The sequence below is a fragment of the Saccopteryx leptura genome, chromosome 1 (genome assembly GCF_036850995.1).
Source record: "Saccopteryx leptura isolate mSacLep1 chromosome 1, mSacLep1_pri_phased_curated, whole genome shotgun sequence".
Taxonomy (NCBI): Eukaryota; Metazoa; Chordata; class Mammalia; order Chiroptera; family Emballonuridae; genus Saccopteryx; species Saccopteryx leptura.
The window spans coordinates 296,695,782-296,716,202 of NC_089503.1; the positions used below are offsets into that span (position 1 = coordinate 296,695,782).

At 41.6% G+C, this 20,421-nt stretch overlaps 1 protein-coding gene across 3 annotated transcripts in view; it reads right to left on the reverse strand.

The window, feature by feature from the left end:
- Window positions 1–20,421, reverse strand: part of ANO4 (anoctamin 4) — a 401,034-nt gene that overhangs the window by 50,376 nt on the left and 330,237 nt on the right. For all 3 annotated transcript variants that reach the window (XM_066356852.1, XM_066356843.1, XM_066356858.1), the window contains 4 exons: window positions 20,314–20,374; window positions 11,873–11,955; window positions 8,344–8,484; window positions 5,682–5,846 (listed from right to left, as the gene is read on the reverse strand). In XM_066356852.1, coding sequence (XP_066212949.1) covers window positions 5,682–5,846; window positions 8,344–8,484; window positions 11,873–11,955; window positions 20,314–20,374 — 450 coding nt within the window. The remainder of the gene's footprint in view (window positions 1–5,681; window positions 5,847–8,343; window positions 8,485–11,872; window positions 11,956–20,313; window positions 20,375–20,421) is intronic.

A 20,421-nucleotide genomic window follows, 5' to 3' on the forward strand; every position in this document is an offset into this window, starting at 1 on the left:
TAGAATATTTCATTTTTAGAGATTTTTTTATTTTTTTGTATTTTTCTGAAGCTGGAAACAGGGAGAGACAGTCAGACAGACTCCCGCATGCGCCCGACCGGGATCCACCCGGCACGCCCACCAGGGGGCGTCGCTCTGTCGCGACCAGAGCCACTCTAGCGCCTGGGGCAGAGGCCAAGGAGCCATCCCCAGCGCCCGGGCCATCTTTGCTCCAATGGAGCCTTGGCTGCGGGAGGGGAAGAGAGGGACAAAGAGGAAGGAGAGGGGGAGGGGTGGAGAAGCAGATGGGCGCTTCTCCTGTGTGCCCTGGCTGGGAATTGAACCCGGGACTTCTGTACGCCAGGCCGACACTCTACCACTGAGCCAACCGGCCAGGGCCGGTAGAGATTTTTTTAGAGAGAGGAAGAAGGAGAGAGAGAGAGAGAGAGAGAGAGAGAGAGAGAGAGATCTGTTCCTGTATGTGGCCTGATGTGGGATCAACCCTTGCATATTGGGATGATCCTCAAACCAACTGAGCTATCCAGCCACAGCTGAAGTTTTTATTTTTTAAGAAAAGAAGTGAAATGAAAACTATTAAGTGCCCCTTAATCAGTTATTAAGAGGCATAATAGTTTGTTGGGATCCAGAATTCTTTCATAAAACAGTAGATTAAGACAGATGGTTTAATGAGATTTATTTTACTATTCCAAGTATATTACATCTTTAAAGTTATTTAATTATTTAATTATCAAGGATAATTAGATTTGACTGGTATGACAACCGTTCTCAAAAAATAACAATTACTGAGTACCCAGTTTATCCTTTATATCTCCCATGTTGGCATACATTCGTCAAAGCGTCTCACTTTGGCACACTCTTCTCAAAGGGGTTGGAAGCTAGTGATATGCCAATGTTATTTTGATTTGGATGCTGAAAATATGGAATTTATAAACAAACTAGCACAGGAGTTGAAATATAATTAATATTAACCTTTTGAAAAATAAGTATATGGGGCAAAGGAGGGAGCTGTAAACACTTTATATATATGAGCTGAAGACAGAAGGCGATGGACAGGGAGGCTGAGTGGGCTGCAGCAGGAAGGGCACACAGACAGAAAGAGTGAGGGTCGGCCCCCGAGCTGCAGGAGTGGTTTCTGTGAAAGGTCTGACTTCTTCTCATTAGGCAGCTGAGACAGACACCGTGGTTGGTTTGTTCTGATAAGAGCAGTAGAGAATTGAAGTGTCCAAACTGGATGCTACAATTTGTGAGTCTTAAAATCTCTAATGGATGGAAAGCTTTCTGCTATTTAGTATATTTCCAAAGAAGCTACGAGTATTTCTAATCTGATCTTCTCTACTTGATCAATGTATGTGGGCTTGTTCTGGTTTACCTCTTTTTGGAACCAGATTTTGTAGTTTTCACTGTTTTCAATAACTGATTCACATTGGTATGGCTGAATGAAAGAAAGGGTAATAACTTTTAGGCTCCTTTTGGGATATATCCTCTGTTGGCATCTTTAGCTAGCAACATTTTGAGATGTTCTTTGATTGCTAGTGAAGCTGAATGGAATTGAAAAAGTGTGACAAGGAGCAAGAAAATCTATTATATTCACTCCATCTTTGAAGTTATTAATTTATATTTTTACTTATTGATTTTTTTTGGAGAGAGGAAGGAGAGAGATCGAGAGAGAGAGAGAGAGAGAGAGAGAGAGAGAAAGAGAGAGATCTGTTCCTGTATGTGGCCTGATGTGGGATCAACCCTTGCATATTGGCTTGATCCTCAAACCAACTGAGCTATCCAGCCACAGCTGAAGTTTTTATTTTTTAAGAAAAGAAGTGAAATGAAAACAATTAAGTGCCCCTTAATCAGCCATTAAGAGACATAATAGTTTGTTGGGATCCAGAATACTTTCATAAAATAATATGAATTTTATTTTTAAAGTACACACTAAGTAAGAGTAAGTGTACATCATCAAATCAAGAATATAGGCTTTCCTTATAGGTCTGCTTCTTCAGTTATGATTGGACAACTCTAGCAAAAAGTCAAAACAGGTATATGATCTATAATACTTATTTAAAAATTAGAGGCTTTAGCCCTGGCCGGTTGGCTCAGCGGTAGAGCGTCGGCCTGGCGTGCGGGGGACCTGGGTTCGATTCCCGGCCAGGGCAGAAGCGCCCATTTGCTTCTCCACCCCCCCTCCTTCCTCTCTGTCTCTCTCTTCCCCTCCCGCAGCCAAGGCTCCATTGGAGCAAAGATGGCCCGGGCGCTGGGGATGGCTCCTTGGCCTCTGCCCCAGGCGCTAGAGTGGCTCTGGTCGAGGCAGAGCAACGCCCCGGAGGGGCAGAGCATCGCCCCCTGGTGGGCAGAGCATCACCCCTGGTGGGCGTGCCGGGTGGATCCCGGTCGGGCGCATGCGGGAGTCTGTCTGACTGTCTCTGTCTCTCCCCGTTTCCAGCTTCAGAAAAATACAAAAAAAAAAAAAAAATTAGAGGCTTTCAGGAACATAAAAACCAATCTACCTCTAAAGGTTTTTATATTCAACTAATGAAAAAGTCTTAATGATTAATGTATAAATGATGATATCCCCCCCAAAACCATTATGGCCAAAATTTTAAGTATCTGAAAACAATTTTTATAACTCTAAAAAAAAATCTGTATTATTGGGTCATGAAAATATCTTGAGTAATTTCAAAGTCAGTAGTTTAGTTCTGAACTGGTCAAAGCCACATTATAGTTATTAGTTTGTTATCTGTTCTTTATGTGATACTTGCTTTTTAAGGACTTAATTTTTTGGGTTTTTTTTTTTTTTAGCTATTCTAATGAAAATCTTTCCAAACTATATTACACACTTGATTGCCTTCATAATGGAATCCGCAACTTTTCAGGGCATGAGAGGACTGAAAGTGGAGCTGGGTGGGACGTCATCAGAGATGGGCCAGGAGCGAGAGTTGGTTTCTGCACAAAAGAGTTCTGAATGACACTGCTTTGAGAATTCCGATGTATACTTTTTCTTTTCTTTCCTTCCTTTTGCTATGGCTTGTCATTTCCTGTCCTTGTCACTATTCTTGCCTTAGTTACTTCCTGTTATACTAGTTTGATGTTGGCTGAGAAATCAGCACACCAAAGGTATTCCCACTGTAACTAAATAAATGAAAGTACACTTTAAGGGCATTCATAAGAATAATACAATGTTAGTGTTACTGTGTGGACTCTGCCTGGTCCCTTTTGGTGACTCTGACACCCTCGGTTTTAGAACACATAAAATGCCTACTAGTCTAACACCCAGCACATAGTAGATGCTTTGTAATGTCCATAACTATACACGTTTTTGACTTCCTATGCTCCCTTCTTCATTTTTAGTTTGTTTACTTCCTCTTTTGTTTGTGTCTCATGAAGCAACACTTGCTGGATAAGTGATTTCCAGTTAAATGAAGTGTTACTCTTGACAACATTGGCACCTGCTCAGAATAAATGAGCATCATGTGTTTATAGACTCACTGCACATATATAGAAACTTATTTCTTAAGATGTATAAATTACATTTCAATCAGACATTACTGAAAAGAGATGATAAAAAAAATACAGTAAGTTTTAATTCATTGCATCCTACCTGGCCACAGAATCTTTCACCGCTCTGGCTGTTGGGTTAATTTCACTACGAATCACTTGCCTTCACAACGTGGGGTCAACAATTACCTCTGAGACGAGCTGAGCCGTGGAGGGGTGAGTGCGGGGAGTGCCCGGCACCTGCTTTCCATCTCCACCTGACCAAGCAGCTACACAATCATCACATCAAAATGACCAGCAACTGCTCATTTCTCACTTTTTTAACTTCTGGATTTTGAAACATTTTTTTTCTAAAATAATAAATTCCTGTGTGTTTTAATAATAATCATAATAAACTACCAATATTTTATTAGCTCAGTGATTCCTAGTCTACCTAAGAATCAAATAAACTTCTTCATTACCAGGTAGGTTGGATGCTCTTCAGAATCACCCAGAGTTTATTGTTTATAGAATTTAGAATTGTATAAAGAGCTAGAAATGACTACCTGAATAGATTAAATTGTATTAATAAGAGTATTAAATTACTTGGCCTTTAGAAAGCCCTTCCTAATAATGAGATCATTTCAGTGGCCCAGACTTTGGGTGCAATATAATTAAGGGTGAGGGGAACTGTAATTAACTGAATATCTCTAGGTTTAACGTTATGCTTGGCACACCGCATACATTATCTTACTGATATCCTATTACAAACCTCTAATCTCAGTATCTTTATGTATACGTTGATCTCAAGTCTAACAATGTCAGCCATTACCTTTTCTTCTGCAAATAATAATTCACTGAGTGCCTATTTTTGTGCCAGGCTCTGCTCTGGACATTGGGAAATAACGAAGTAATAAAGACAGACAAAAGTTTCTGTCCTCATGGGCCTACATTCCAATGGAGAAGACTGATGATGAAAAAAATGTAAAAATATAGCATATAGGATGAAGATGAATGCCACAGAGAAAAATAAAGCTGGCAAGGACAGAGGAAATTGTCAGATGATGGAAGGGGACTGCAATTTTAAATTGAGTGACCAGGAAAGCCATTAGAAAGTAACATTTGAACAAAGACCTGGAGGAGGTGAGGGACCAGTTGCTAGGCAGACCTGGTAGGGAAGAATATTCCAGGCAGAAAGAGGAGCAAGTAAAGAGTCCTGGCACATCCAAGGAAGCAAGGGAAGGCCAGCAAGGAGCAGGGAGTCCAGTGAGCAGGGAGAAGACAGGTCAGAGGCGTCACTGGGGCCAGGTAGGGGGAGAGCCCTGGAGGCTATGTGAAGATGTAGACTTTTATTCCGAGACAGAGGAAAGCCACTGGGCATAGGAACAGAGGACTGACGGGAGTTAATGTCTATATAAGAAGCTCGTTCTGTCTACTGTTCTGAGCAAAGATTGAGGACCGTAAACATGGAAGCTGGGAGACCAGTTAGGAAGGCACTGCCACAAAGCAGATGGGAGCTGGGGGTGGGTGAAAAGTGGTCACATTCTGCAAACATTTTGTTGGTGAGAGGAACAGCGGAGTCAAGGCTAACACCAAGGTTTTCAGCCTGAGCCCACGACGGTGTGGGCGGCTGCAGAAGGAGTCGGCTCTGGAAGGGAGATGGGAATCTGGGTGTGAATGTGGTAGGTGAGGATGGTTGTGTCAGCAGTTCGACATGTGAGTGTAGGGTTCAAGGGCAACATCTGGGCTGAAATACACATTTGACAGAAGCCTGAAATCAACATAAGTGACATGTACCGGTCTGAACTATTCCTTGCAGGGTCTCAAAGAATGCTTAGATACCGACAGCCTTCATGTCATTCAGAATCAAAAGAAAATGGGAACCAATACTGTTGAGCTATATTACAGTTTCTGAGCTGGGCCTTTAAGATAAAGTTCTTTTCTAAATTTCCCCAAGCAGTATTCAGTGCTGTCTTGTTGGATAAATAAGAAGGCTAAGGTTCTGAGAGGGCAAGTACCTTGCCCATAAGTCTAACACTAGAATATCCTGGAGCCTAGCTTTGACTCAAGCTTTCTCAGTCCCCAGACCAGTGTATCTCACGCAGGGCACTTCGCCACATGACTTTCTGAGACCAGGTACCTTTAGCAACAGAAGGAAACTACCACCTGCCCCCATGTATTACATCCATGCAGCTGGCTCCTTGCAGCCCACTCACCACATTCAGTAGCATGATGATGCAGAAGTTGATGCACACAGCAGTCCCCGTGGTTGCAACCTGAGAGTTATTCCTGATTAACGCCCACTTGAAGGCAGCAAAAGTGCTGACGGTCACCACCCGGTAAATGACGATCCCGAACACGGCAGCGATCACCACGCAAATCTGGCAGGAAGACAGAGGAGACCCCGTGAGCACCACGGTGGTATGCTGCAGGAAGAGGGCTCCCCCCACCCGGCAAGTCCTCTGTGCCGACTCATCCTTGTCACTGTCGTTAATACTTTCTCCCATCTGTATTTTCTTATTCAAATAGAAAAACCATAACGCTTGAAAGTTGGTAAGCTCTGCAAGCTATGGGGCAACATTTTATTAAGCAGACCATTAGACTGAGCAGATGAAAAAATATTTATTATGGAAATCTGGAAATCTTACAATGTTACTCTTCTATTTATCAATAGAATTATTAACTGGTTTCCTTTTACTTAGGATTAGAGCAAAACCCGTATAACTTGCAAGGCGTCCTCCAGCCTCAACAAGTGCCATTTTCTCCTCACCTGGGGGGCTCCAGACCTTCTTAATTGTTTCCAAAGGGCTAAACATCCTTCATCTTCAAGACCATTTTCTTTGCCTAAAATGCTGATGTGCCCATTCCCCTGCCAAACACACACACTCAGCCTAGTTGACAGCTACTCCTCCTGCACAGCTCAGCTCGAAGCCACTGCATAATTAAAGCTTCTCATGACTCCCCAGTTTTTTGTTTGTTATATGGTACCTATACCCTTTTCTCCATATCCTACTTAAAATTTCCAACACTGTCTCAGTTCAATCATTGTCAGTTTTACCATGAAAGCAGGGATGATGTCTGTGGGCTCACATGGTTTCTGCAGCCCTTTAGCATAGTTACAGGTTTTCTGCTATCTGTTGCTGAATAAACTAACTATGGGATAGGTGCGTAATCTCTTATTAATCCCAGATAAGCACAGACTGAACTGAGGCATCTTTCTCTGAAGATTTCATGGTACTGGAGGAGAATACAGTCCCTATTCTATCTCTATAAAATAATGGGAATCAAAGACTCCAAGAAGTTTTGTGTCTTTCATTAAGTGACTTACTTACTATGTCAGAGTAGAGACCTTAGCCTACTTGGTTATCAGAAACTGGATCCTAAAACTGGCCCTTTGGAAGGCCTTCGCTGACTTACAGATTTCTTTTTTCATAGAAGCATATCTCTGTTTTACACAAACTCTATTTTTTGGCTTATTATGAGTGACATATTCTAAAAGCTTGAGCATGAAACCCTCACTAGAACTGGCCAAATTATTATTATATAGTAATCATAATCAACAAAGAAAAGAGGAACCGCCCATGTCTTAATCCAGAGAGCTGTTGATGGGGAGACAGGTGATAACTACAATGGATTTCAGACAAGGGGGGCAATTTGATGGAATGGGCAGCTTGCTGGACTTAGAAGTCAGGTCTGAGTCCTGGCTCAGCTACTACCTAGCAATGTGACCTTGGACAAGCAGCTTGTCCTTTCCATGGCTCCAGTCTCCTATGTTCCAGGTTCCTCAGCTGGAGAACAAGGAAAGCTTAATCTATGTCTATAAATCCTGTTGGAAGAAATGAATACGAAGACAATAACTTTGTCCTTATAGAAGGCGCAGCTTGACACAATTGCTTACAAAGCAGTCCCTGCAGAAGGGATGAATGTGAATCTGGATCTGAGCTAAGGGGCTCCTGGGTGTGCTGCCAAGCCTTTCCTCCCCCAGTGCCTTCCGGCGAAAGGGGGCAGGTTGTCTGGATCCGCTGTAGTCTGTCCTTCGCACTCTCCTGACCTAGGACGTGTGTTTATACACTTGCCACTTGAAAAGAGGAAAGGAGAATTCTAACTACCTCTTAGGGTTCTAAAATAACACATCTGAAAAATTTACATGTGTTTTGTTCAGTAATTAACAGGGTCAGAGTTGATCACAAAAAGACTTCTTCTTAGGGAAAGCTAACAACCCAGCTTCACGTTATTATTTGTCAAACTGATATAACCATTAGTGAGTCCAGAAATCAATTTTAGGGGGTTATAAAAAAAGATTACAATAAAATAGAAAAAAAATCAGGCTATATTAAATATTAAAAAGAATATAATAAAACAGAGAAAAATCAGACAATATTTTAAAAGACTATAATAAAACAGAAAAATCAGTTTATTGTACATTGTAAAGGTGAGCATTTTCAGTTACTCTATTTTAGTTTGATATGTCTATTTGCAAAGCATACACTGGGTCATGAGAATGCATTTCTTACATGGGCATGGTAAAAACAAGTTTGAAACACTGCTGTAGTTCCTAGCTCATATTTTTAGTTCCTTTCAGCAAGGGTTGGAGAGTCAAGTGGAAAGCATATCGGATTAAAGTGGAGGAGTTGAGTTCTTGGCAGTTTCCTGGCTATTGAGCAGCTAATTGGACAAGTCCCTTAACCTTCTGGAGTCTCAGTTCCTCCATCTGTAACATAGGGACAGCGCCCCTATATTATTTTATGAAGTTTTGTGAGGATTAAATAACAGAACATAAAAAACATGTTTGGTAAAACCAAACAAATGCTCAACCACCATGCTACACGTTCATACATTATGAAACAAATAAAAGAGTTTTATAAAAACGTTTCAAACCATAAAAAATATTCCTGATGCCGAAACGATCAGTCTGCTGCATTTATCTGCAAACGCTTGATATGGTTCTGGCTTCCCTGAAATGGGATTCATCCGCTCTTTCTTGGAATACTTGGCTTCAAACTGGGGCCGTATTTCTTCCTAGAAAACAAGCAGGTACCTTTTTATGCTTTGAAGAGGCAAATACACAGTAAGATAAAAATCATTTTACCTTCTCAGAAAACTGAGTCAAAAGCTACCACATTAATCAATCAATGATGTGGGCTTGAGATCTAGGTATAAATGTTTGGAAATTGGTCACATGAATAAAATATACAGAGTAATGACCTAGACATATTATCCTCAAGGCAATGTGATTTAGACTAGTAGTTATATGTCTGTTATCTTATTGAACTATGCTTGAAGAGAGAAACTGGGAATGAGAAATGTCTCGAGATCTGTCCTCTCTTGAGTGGTTTGAAACAACTAATAAGCTTCTACTTTCATTACCAGGAAGCAGGATGGACACAGGGACAAAGAAAGTTTTCTGAACAGCAAATTGTTGAGAATTTATTTTGTGAGTTATAATGGCAACATAACTCTTAGTATTTTGTTCCGTTTTGTCTTTTACTTAAGCAGCTAAAAACATTGTGTCTATTTCTTAAAATAAGTATCTATAGGAGTCATTCACGTTAACCATAGATTTTAAATGTCTTCTTAATTGCTACTGAAAACGAAGTAACACTTTTCAAGTCCAGCTAAAATCGGAACTCTAATTCTAGATCAAGCTGAGACTTCATCTCAATTAGTTGGGCCCCATCCAATGTGAAAAGGCTTCTGAGTAAAAAAAGCAATTATGGGATTAGGATAAGGTAATCAGCAAGAGTGCCGTGCTGAAGCGTTTCCGGCTAATTAAGTACATGTGCTATTCCAGTGTCTTGGAAGAGGAGAGACCGTGAGAGCACCCCCTGGTGAAATGGAGACCGAGTTAATCCAGGCAGAAATGCTCAAGACCGGGAGGAAGGTCCTGGCAGAGAGCGAAGCAGCAGCTGACAGAAGAGAGAACATAAAGAATGGGCAGCGCCATGGCAGCAGGAGGGCGCCTGGCCCCTGCGATAGGGCAAGCCCAGTGCCGGACTTCACCCTGGGACAGGTGATGGGTAGGGTCAGGGGAGACCCCGGAACAGCTTCTGCCTCCTTTCCTTTATTTTAGACAGTTACACATGAGGATATAAGTGGAACAGACCTAGAGTCATCTGCTTCTTCCGGAAACGCTTCCTTTATCAGGCTGTACATGCCATCAGGAGTTGGAGAGTTAATCATCCAGGAACTAGGGTCAATCATGGATTCAGGCCTGTATTCCTGGGTCTTATGGGCTGAAAACTGTGTCCCCCCATATGAATTTATATATTGAAATCCTAACCCCCAGTACCCCAGAATGGGATTGTATTTGGAGACAGGGTCTTTGCAGAGGTATTTAAGTTAAAATGAGGTCATCAGGGTGGGCCCTAATCCAATATGACTCGTGTTCTCACAGGAAGAGGAAATTTAGACAGAGATCGGAGAGAAGACAGTAAGAAGGCTCAGGGAGAAGACGGGCATCTACAAACTGAGGAGAGGGGCCTGCAACGGCTCCTTCCCTCGTAGCCTCAGGAGAAACCAACCCTGCCAACACCTTGATCTCAGCTCCAGGCCTCCAGAACTGTGAGACAATACATTTCTGTTGTTTTAAGATACCTAGTCTGTGGTACTTTGTTATAGCTTCCCTCACACACTAATATACCCAGGGATACCCATGAAGGGGGCACATAGCAAGTCTGGGCTTTCTGCACAGCAGACCGGGAGGCAGAGGCTAGGAAAGGCACTTCTCCAGTGAACCTCACACTGAGACTGGGACCCTCACAGGCTTCTCTGCACAAACAGACGCTGAGTGACAGAATGGCTCAAACTTTCTAACAGGCTGGGCAGACAGAAGACTCCAGACTTACAAGGGGTGTTTACCCTAAGGATACCCATGTCGTGGGCACCACAGAAGTGCCCTCAGTGACTTTTATACTGGTTTTGTCAACGTTACTTAAATAATGCCATGCTATAGTAAGTATATAGCTGAAAGAGGAAAATTTAGAAACTCCTCTTTTCTTTAGAAATGAATAAAAGTACAAAGGTGAAGTAATGTGCCTCATGACGTAGGTGCTTAGTGGTGTGACTCAAATTCCCAGGAAAGAACACTTTTCATCCTGTTTGAAAGTTGCTCCCATGAACACATGTGACAAGAAACAGCAGAACACTTCCCCTGGGGGGCAAGTCCTGAATGTAGTCTGGACATCACCGGTAAACTCCAGTCACCCGGGCAGATGCTTCAAACCCAGAAATCGTTTTCTGGGGAACACTTACAAAAGCGTGACGGAGGCCTTAGCAAGAGAACAAGGACTGATGAAAATCTCAGTACTGTTTCTAGATCTAAAACTGCCCACACGGGCTCACAGGCATGAGGAGATAAGGCAGCCAGTCACGGGGCGTGATTTGAAGTAAAACAAACAAAAATACCTCTCAAAGTTATCTCCCCCACCAAACCTCCTGCAGTGCTAACAGTCTCATTTATGTTTCTAGCATATTCCTTTTACTATGTAAAAATATATATGCATGGAAGAAAAAACACCTATTTATACCCATCATCATGTCCCATGTGATTAGTTGACCTGATTCATTGGCACAGAAAGGCTCTCAGGAAGTGGGACCTGGGGAGGTAAGAGATGGTGGAGAGGAAGTGAAGAAGAGTTCAGGCCTGGATCGACCAACAGGGAAAGTTGGGTCCCTACTTGGTGACCAGGACCAGCATGGGTACCTGAGAGACTTCTCACAGGAATGGGGCAAGAAGAAAGCATTAAGACCAGGGACAGGAGAAGGCACAGTGTATTGGCCTGGAAGGGAAGAGCGATGGAGCTGAGGAATGTGTGAGAAAGTAGTCTGAGGGGCTGAGGGCAACCCTCATGACAGTTTTATCTAGAGCTGGCCGTGCATTTAGTGACGCCCATCGAGGAGGCCTCGTGAGGAGTGGTTTCTCAGCATTTCCCACTTCCGGTGATGCTTAGAGTTTGTGCGAGCCCGGGCGCTGTCCAGGGTCCTGGAGAACTCACAGCCTGGTTTCCTTGAAGTAGTTCCTCTTACAAGGTTTACTTCCAGGGGCCCAGGGCTGTAACACTATTACCTCTTTCTGGGAAGTAAAAAAATGGATGCTATTTGAGTAAACTAAACAAATCTTACTACCAATCCTTTGGATGCCTCTAGCTAAAAGTAAAATGATTTACTTAGTGATGGGCTTTTATCCCATTAAGCAATCAAAATGTCTTTTTTTTTCTTCTTTTTGTAAGAAAAGAATATTCTGCTAGTAATTTTTATACTGTTTGGAGTTTCCTGCAAAAACAGATACTGAAAATGCCTTATGAGTACACCTGACTTCTGTCACAGAGAGGGGAGTGACCACTCAAGGGGATTGTGTATTTCTCGGTGATTTGCTTTTTTAAAAAAATCTGAGGTAAAGGATACAAACCTCCTCTTCTTCCCAGTCTATCAAGTCCCAGTCATAAGCAATTACTGCTCGCCGTCTTTTCCAAAACTCCAGGAAAACTGTCGCTGGAACAAGCACAGAAAGACAGAAAACATTTTAAAATATAGCAACGCTATTAACTAAATAATGAAGCCACTGCAAAGAATGACAGCTGTTTGTGTAAGCATCCTTGAATAGCAGGAGTTCTAGCTAAACTTAATGCCAGTAGGCATGTTTTTTGAGAATTACTAAGCTTGTATCATGTATAATGAAAAATTAGAGCTATCATTTAGAATTAGATTAAGCTGATTTGCAAGTTGAGGCAGAATAGACTTATTAGAATGACAAAGCTCTTGGGACATAAGAACACAGAAAACTAGGTTACTAACACCTTTCCAATTGATAGAGTATCTTTAAAAGCAAGAGGCAGGTAGGAGCAGAGGCAAAAATAAAACTTAGCAGTATTTGATTGGCTGTGATTATTTTCCCCCAAAATCCTCCTCACAGCAAATATTTATGTAAAATGTATTTTACACTTTCATTGAAGGAAGTTGCTATTTTATTGGAGGAAGAAATTTTTTTTATAATTAATTTTATTTTTTTAATGGGGTGACATCAATAAATCAGGATACATATATTCAAAGATAACAAGTCCAGGTTATCTTGTCGTTCAATTATGTTGCATACCCATCACCCAGAGGAAGAAATTTTACTGCTTCTCTCTTTGTCTAAACCATCTCTTCATTGTCCTGTTGAAAGTAAATGTGTGTACATTGTATTAAGAACTTTTTCTAACAAGTGTTGGCCTCCCCTGCCAGGGAAATCTGGGGGTTATCCTCCTCCAGACAAATTGACTTTCTACTCAATTCTATTAAAATAACATCTGTCCTACTGAATTATTGAGCACTACACACAATGACAGAGAGAGATGAAAAAAATGGTCAAGACATAATTTTACTGATTTGGAAGTCACAAGCCAAATGAGGGACATACACACATACACACACTCAAACTTTGAGTACAACTGTAACTAGGCATACCACAGGGACACCACAGGAGACAGGATGGCGAGCCTATCTCTGTTGGGCATTGCTGTGTACTTAGACTTACAGAGGCGAAAATATGTCACAGAGTTGGAATTAGTTTCATGGGGACAGAGAAACATACAAATGCCCATTCCAAAGAAAGATGACCACTTTCTTCTTTCCGATCTGCCTTGCTCTCACACTACCCCCTCATTAGTGCCATTCGGACACAGGACATCTATTTTTAAAATAAGTAACTGGAAAAGCAGTATAGGGTAACAGTTAAGAGATACTGGCCTGTGACCTAGACGTTCATTCCTAGGTTTGAAATCGAGTTCAGTCAGCTACAAGCTGTGCTACTGTTGGCAAATCAATGAGCTTTTCTAATTCTCCATGTCCTGCTGAGCAAAGGAGATGTGAGAACATAGGTCTCTGATCCCTCTCTGCAATGCCAAAATTCAAAATGATCTAAGGTTCTAACCCCTCCCCCCCCCCCACACACACATACACACACAAAGATTGGCATAAACTCATCTTGTGGCAAGCTCTGACCTGGGCTGACATTAGGCTACTAATAGTCTCCATTTATCCCTTTATATGACAATATCCATTCATTGAAAAAAGCCATATCAATATATTTGAATATGGGGTCCTCCCCAGACCTCCTGGAGTATTACCTAACTGCTCACAAAAATTAGGGAGTATTTTATTACTTCATATTCATTTTGAAATATCCTCTAATTTTTGTGAGCAGTATATACAGTAAATATACAATAGTGCCTTTCTAAATCTAAAAAATTCTGAGTAGTAATAGTTGTTAAGAAAACCATACCTAAAATAATCATGTACTTAATTTTTTTTTCTGTACCCTTCCGAAGTTAGAAGTGGGGAAGTAGTCAGACAGACTCCCTCATGCACCCCACTGGGATCCACCTGGCATGCTTACCAGGGGTGACACTCTGCCCACCCAGGGCACTGCTCCATTGTGGCTGGAGCCATTCTAGCACCTGAAGCGGAGGCCATGAAGCCATCCTCAGTGCCCGGGCCAACTTTGCTCCAATGGAGCCTTGGCTGTGGGAGGAGAAGAGAAAGATAGAGAGAAAGGAAAGGGGGAAGGGTGGAGAAGCAGATGGGCACTTCTCCTGTGTGCCCTGGCCAGGAATCAAACCCAAGACTTCCATATGCCAGGCCGACGCTCTACTGCTGAGTCAACTGGCCACGGTCATGTGCTTAATTCTTGAAGAGAGAAATTAAAATAAATAGATGTCTTTGGAGGTTAATAAAAGTATCAACACCGAGCAGCCAAGTCAGTCAAGAAAAAAGGTAACTTTCAGCCTTACACATGCACTCTATTATGGGTTGAATTGTGTTCCCCACTTCCCAAAAGATATGTTGATGTCCTAAGCCCCAACCTGAGAATGTGATCTTACTTGTAAATAAGGTAACTGCAGATGAACTAGTTAAAATGAGTTCATACTGGGGTAGGGTGGGCATTAATCCAATATGATTAATGTCCTTATAAGAAGACAGCCACATGATGGCAGAGACACACAGGGAGAATGCAGGTGGAGACAGCAGCAGAGATTGGAGTGATGATACATGTACAGGCCAAGGAACACCAAGAATCACTGGCTGTCACAGAAACTAGGAGAGACCTGGAACAGATTCCTCCTCAGAGCCTTCCAAAGGAACCAACCCTATTGACACCTTGGTTTTGGACTTCCAGCCTCTAGAACTGTGAAAGAACACACTCCTGTTGGTTCAAGCCAGTCAGTTTGTAGCATTTTGTTACAGCACCCCTAGGAAACTAATACATGCTCTGTGTCTCTATCTTACTGAACATTCTTCCTTTTCAGAGCTTTGCACACACTGATCTCAGCTCCGAATGTTACCTGCACCTTCTTTGACCCTACTCCCTTGCCTGGCAAGCAAATTCAAGACCTGGTTTTCTAATTTTCCTTCTTGACTCAGGAAGCTGGCCCATGGACCCTCATTGTCCCATTGCAAATTGGACATAACGCTTTGCATTATAATGACCAACTCTCCCTTAATATATAATGAGATTTTTGAGAGCAGAGAATTTATCTTACTCATTTTTTTTTGTATACTCAGTGCCAAGTGGCAGTGAGTAAAAAAATGTCTGCTGAGTAATGAAATCCCAATCAGTGTATCTCACAGAAGGTGATGAGATTGAGGACACACTTTAGAATGACTGGTGTTAGGCAGACCAGATCTGGTTTAATTATCAGAAGCTGGGTAATCTGGGAAAAGTTGAATAACCTCTCTGGGTCTATTAGATGTGGATAGTAATTTCTTCCCGGTGAGTTATGAGAAATTGACGAGGTGTTATAAGTGACTGCACTTACCTACCCAGTAGGCATTTAGTAAATGTATACCTTGTCTTTTTCTGAACATACAATCACCATTTTTGTTAGACATATAAATGAGAAAAGATAAAAAAAATATTGTAAATATCTGAAATAAAAGGCTAATTATTATAATATTTATTTTCAAAATATGAGACATACTTCATTCATAAATTACTGACAGGCCTGTATACAGAATCTGAATTTGCATCAAAATAACCACAATCTTGTTATTGATTGGAGAGCTCTGAGAGTCTTGCTTTGTTTGTTTATTGGGGATAATTTTATTTTGGGCAACACTGAAAATGGGAAGAGAAACAGAGGAAAGAGTAAAAAAAAAGCAAATGCGGAACAGAAGGAAATCATCTGCTTGCTGTCAAGTCTCCCCCAACATCTCACTTCTTAATGACTCATTTTTCCCCCCAAGGACAAAAGCTAATTTAGGCCATAATTGTTTTGTCCCTTGAATTTTTATGAACAAAAATGAGCATGTGGTTTAATCCCAGAGCCCTGGGTTTACAGTACACCTCGAGGGTCCCCAGGAGGCCCTGCTATCACAGCGTGTGATCATGAACAAAGGCAGTGGAGTTCTGACCCCGCTGGAAGGCCCTCCCCAGATGCTCCAGACCGGTTCCAAAAGCAGCCTTATGGTTTCTCTGGTCAACACACAAAGCAAAAGGCAACAAAACAAACACGCCAACCCTTTTCCTCTGAGTCTTGTAAACCACTTACATCTGTTCACATTATTTCCGTATCTAACACTTTCTCAAAAATAAAGTCTATTTTTTTAAATGTTGCAACTTGTCAATCATAAAGAATGAGGTCATTAGGACTGATACACTTTTATAGAACATCACCACTGCAAAGCACTATACATGGGGCTCAGGATAAGTATAATAGTTCTTTATCTTAAAGTTTAGATCACTGAAACAGAAACAAATGGCTGCAAACAATCTCTGATCCTAGGAGTAGAGGGTAGGGGCTGAAACTTGCCAGTTTAACTCTTGGCTTTGCCACTTTCTGGCTACTGCCTCAGTTTCATCATCTATCACATGGGAATAATAACAGTACTAGTACCTTCTTCAAAGGGTGCTATAAGGCCTGACCAGGCGATGGTGCAATGGATAGAGCATTGAACTGGGATGCAGAGGGTCCAGGTTTGAAATCCCAAGGTCACAGGTTTGAGCACAGACTCACCAGCTTGAGCATAGGGTTGCTGGCTTGAGCATGGGATCACTGGTTTGAGCCCAAAGGTCACTGCCTTGAAGCCCAAGGTTGCTGGGCTTGAGCCCAAGGTCATTGACTTGTGTAAGGGGTCACTCACTCTGCTGTAGCCCCACCCCCTTCAAGGCACATATCAGAAAGCAATCAATGAACAACTAAGGAACTGCAAAAAAGAATTGATGCCTCCCATCTCTCTCCCTTCCTGTCTGTCTGTCACTATCTGTCTGTCTGTCTCTCTCTTTCTGTCTCTGTCACAAGAAAAGGTGCTATAAAAATTAACTGACTTTGGGTGATGGGTATGCAACATAATTGAACAACAAGATAACCTGGATATGTTATCTTTGAATATATGTATCTTGATTTACTGATGTCACCCCATTAAAAATAAATAAATAAATAAAATTATAAAAATTAACTGAGATGACTGAGATTACACTGTACAATGCTGAACAGTGTTCAGCACATAGTAAGCCCTCAGTTAGTATGTGCTATTATTATTACTGGTTATTACTAGCCATTCCAGAATTCTGCAGAAGGCATAGCCCTATCCACAAAGAAACACCTGGGATAAATTAGTCTTTTTCTGGGAACAATATAAGATTTAAGCATTAAGTTGTCAACTAAAACAGAGCAATTCAGAGGATAAATTATTCCATACTTGCATAGCCTAGAATGAACCTAAAATGTTCCCTTGTGCCCAGAGGTTATTACAAAGCATCTATCAGAGTTTTACTGAGGGCCCTCCAAGGTACAAGGACTGTCAAATCTCCCATCCACCTACTTGCAACCTCAGAAGCCTCTCAACTCCATTCTGTGGGCAGCTGCCCCCAATCAGTCAGTTGAGGATGGCAGGAAAAAAATAAAACATATTTGTGATGCCTAGCATAAGATATACCAACTTGCAAAGTAGAGATGCAATGCCCTTTGTAACAGTGGTCCTGGGTGAGGGGTGGAGATGACAACCTCTGCCTTATAGACAAATGTCATTCTACTAGAACTTTACTCCCCTGTATGGTTTCAGAGGAAAAACTATGGGAGAAGAAAACATTATTTTAGTCAAAGTATACTTAAAATGGGTGAAATATTAAAGTGGGTAAGGGAGTTTCATATGTTAATTATTTCAGGATACAATTCTTTTTACAGAAGCATTAACTAATTACACAATAGACCAGTAGCCCAAAGTAGAGCTTCCCAGTGGGTATGACTGTAAGAGGTAATAATCCCATTAGCCCTTGGGGTGGCTGGGGCTAGCTAGGGTCCTCTGTGCAGTAATATCCCAGGCCATGGTAGGCCCCTTCATGTTCATCAGTATACTGTGCATATATGATCATTTTCTGTGTATGAAAAAGCTTGGGAACCAATGATTTAAAAAATATTTTGTTTAAGTCTCCTCACTTGTAACCATGGCAAAGTTTAAGCACTGGATGGCTTGTTATATTTCCTGATCATGGTTATTGATATTAACATGTTCTAAAAAAACCAAATACACATTCTTTTTTTTAAGTAAGAGGAAGGGAGATAGTGAGACAGACTATTGCATGTGCCCCAGCCTAGATTCACCTGGCAATCCCTGTTTTGGGCCAATGCTCGAATCAACCAAGCTATTTTTAGTGCCTGAGACTGGCACACTGGGACCAACCAAGCTATCCTCAGCACCTGGGGCCACACTTGAACCAATCAAGCCACTGGCTGCAGGAGGGGAAGAGGGGGAGAAAAGGGAGTGGAATGGGGAGAGAAGCAGATGGTTGTTTCTCCTGGGTGCCCTGACTGGGAATCAAACCTGGAACGTCCATATGATGGACCGATGCTCTATCCACTGAGCCAGCTGGCCAAGGCCAAAATATACCTTCTTGATCTGAGTGATCAGCCCAGTAACCAAACTCTATTAATGATCAGCTTCCTTTGTTTGCAAGGGACAGAGATGCACAGATATTAAGGGCTTTCCTCAAGGCTCACTAAGGAAGGCAGGAATCACATGGGAATTAAAGATGGGGCCTTTTCAGAGACAGGGGATGGAAGCCAGCTGCTTGAGAGACCTTAGTCACAAGGGACTCTGGTCTTCACGCTGATACCCACTAAAAACATGGTTTGGCTACATTCTTTCTCTTTGGGGGACTGTTCCACCTTTTCTCCCAGTCAGCTGCCAGTTGGCTTCTGTGCCCTGTATTCTATTTTCTTTTCCACAGCTCTTTGTTTCTGCCTATTTGTAGGTTCTGATTTCTCATAACTTTAGTCTTCTCATAATTCCTCCTGGTCTTGACTCAATCTCAATCTATCCCTCTCTCCCTCCCTCTCTCCTGTCCTCTCTGTATCTTCCCCTGTCAGTTCCTACACTAACTCCCTGTCTCTATTCATAGTCCCAATTCACATTCTTGAGAATGCAGAACCTCAGGGCTTCCCCAAGGCCACTCACCACCTACGGTTTGACTGATCTTGGGTCCAATACCCACTGGGCTAGAATCACAGAAATGATGAAAGGGGGCTAGAGTCACAGAAATCAAAATATGTCACCTTAACAGAGCTGTGATGGGTGAGACAACTTTTCTTGAAGATCTCTAGGTAGGCCAGTCTCCTCAACAGAACAAGGGTTTATAGTTCCACTTGTCAAACAGCATTTGAACACATTCATCTCATAAACAAATCCTCCTGGTAACTTTCTTCTCTTTCCCTTTTCAATTTTTTTCCCCATCCATCCACCCCCCAATCATCCCACCCACCAAATATGAATCTCTCTGTCTTTAAAAGAAATGCATGAGGTCTCCAGTAACAATAATGGTCCTTGAGGACCACGAACCTCCAGGGGAAGATAAATTATATATGCATATCATTATAAGTTCCCCTAAAATAATATAAACCAAATGCTATGAAAGTCCAAATAAGAAAGACATATTCTGGCTAGAACAGATGACATTTCAGCGGGGCCCTGAAAGGTGGGGAAGGTTTCGGTACTCATCACAGACAGAAGGAGCAACATGAGCATATGCCTTGAATTAGTTTGGTAACATCAAAATTCAGATCTGGTATTTTAAATTCTAGAAAAAAATAAATATATAATCATAGAAAAAAATTCAAATCAGGCTGAAAATATATAGTGTAAAAAGTTTGTCTCTTGTCATTGTCTATCCACCAACTCTTCCATGAATACTCCTCTCCAGAGGTAACCACTATTCACTGTTCACTGTGAATTTGTCCAGATTCTTTATTATATTATTAAAGCTTTATAATTATTTGATTTAGAAGATAACCCATTGAAATGAAACCAATTCTGTAAAGAAGTGGTTTAAATAATTTTGGATTAAGTAATTCCTTAAGTGAATGTTCCATCACACCTTGTTATTATGGGACTGTTGGCCTGAACTTGTATAGAAGGACTTGAGTCAGCCTTTTAAGAAGCTCTCGTTTATAGGGGGTCATTATGTCCAGAATTGGAAGAAAGCCAAAGTTGGGTACTCAGGCATAAGCCTGATGCAAAAGGTCTCATTTACAACAGAAAGTCCTATATATACTAAGATGGATATTCTGATCTTACCATACCTTTCAATGTACCCTTAGCTTTATTTTTGTCTCCAATAAATGGTAAGTTTTACTCTAATAATGGCTTGCTGATGAAATGGTTGAAGGCTTAAGAGAAGAGAAATTAGGCATGCTTCTCCTCTACAATACCACTTTTTAAATAAACCAAATGAATTATGGATCAGCTTGCGACTAATAGAACAGGCAACTGAATATACTCCAGCTTCTCCCTTTCCCATCCAAAGTCAGACATCTAAAGGAACACAGCACAGGGCGTGTGAGGGGAGCTCACATCATGCCGGTTTGGAACACTCACCCCAGACAGCCATGAAAACAGCAAAGAAGACAGTGGCTCCATTGTCAAAAAGGTGGGTGACCTGGAACATGAGGAATCATCATTAAATTAACTTCTATGCTATATTCC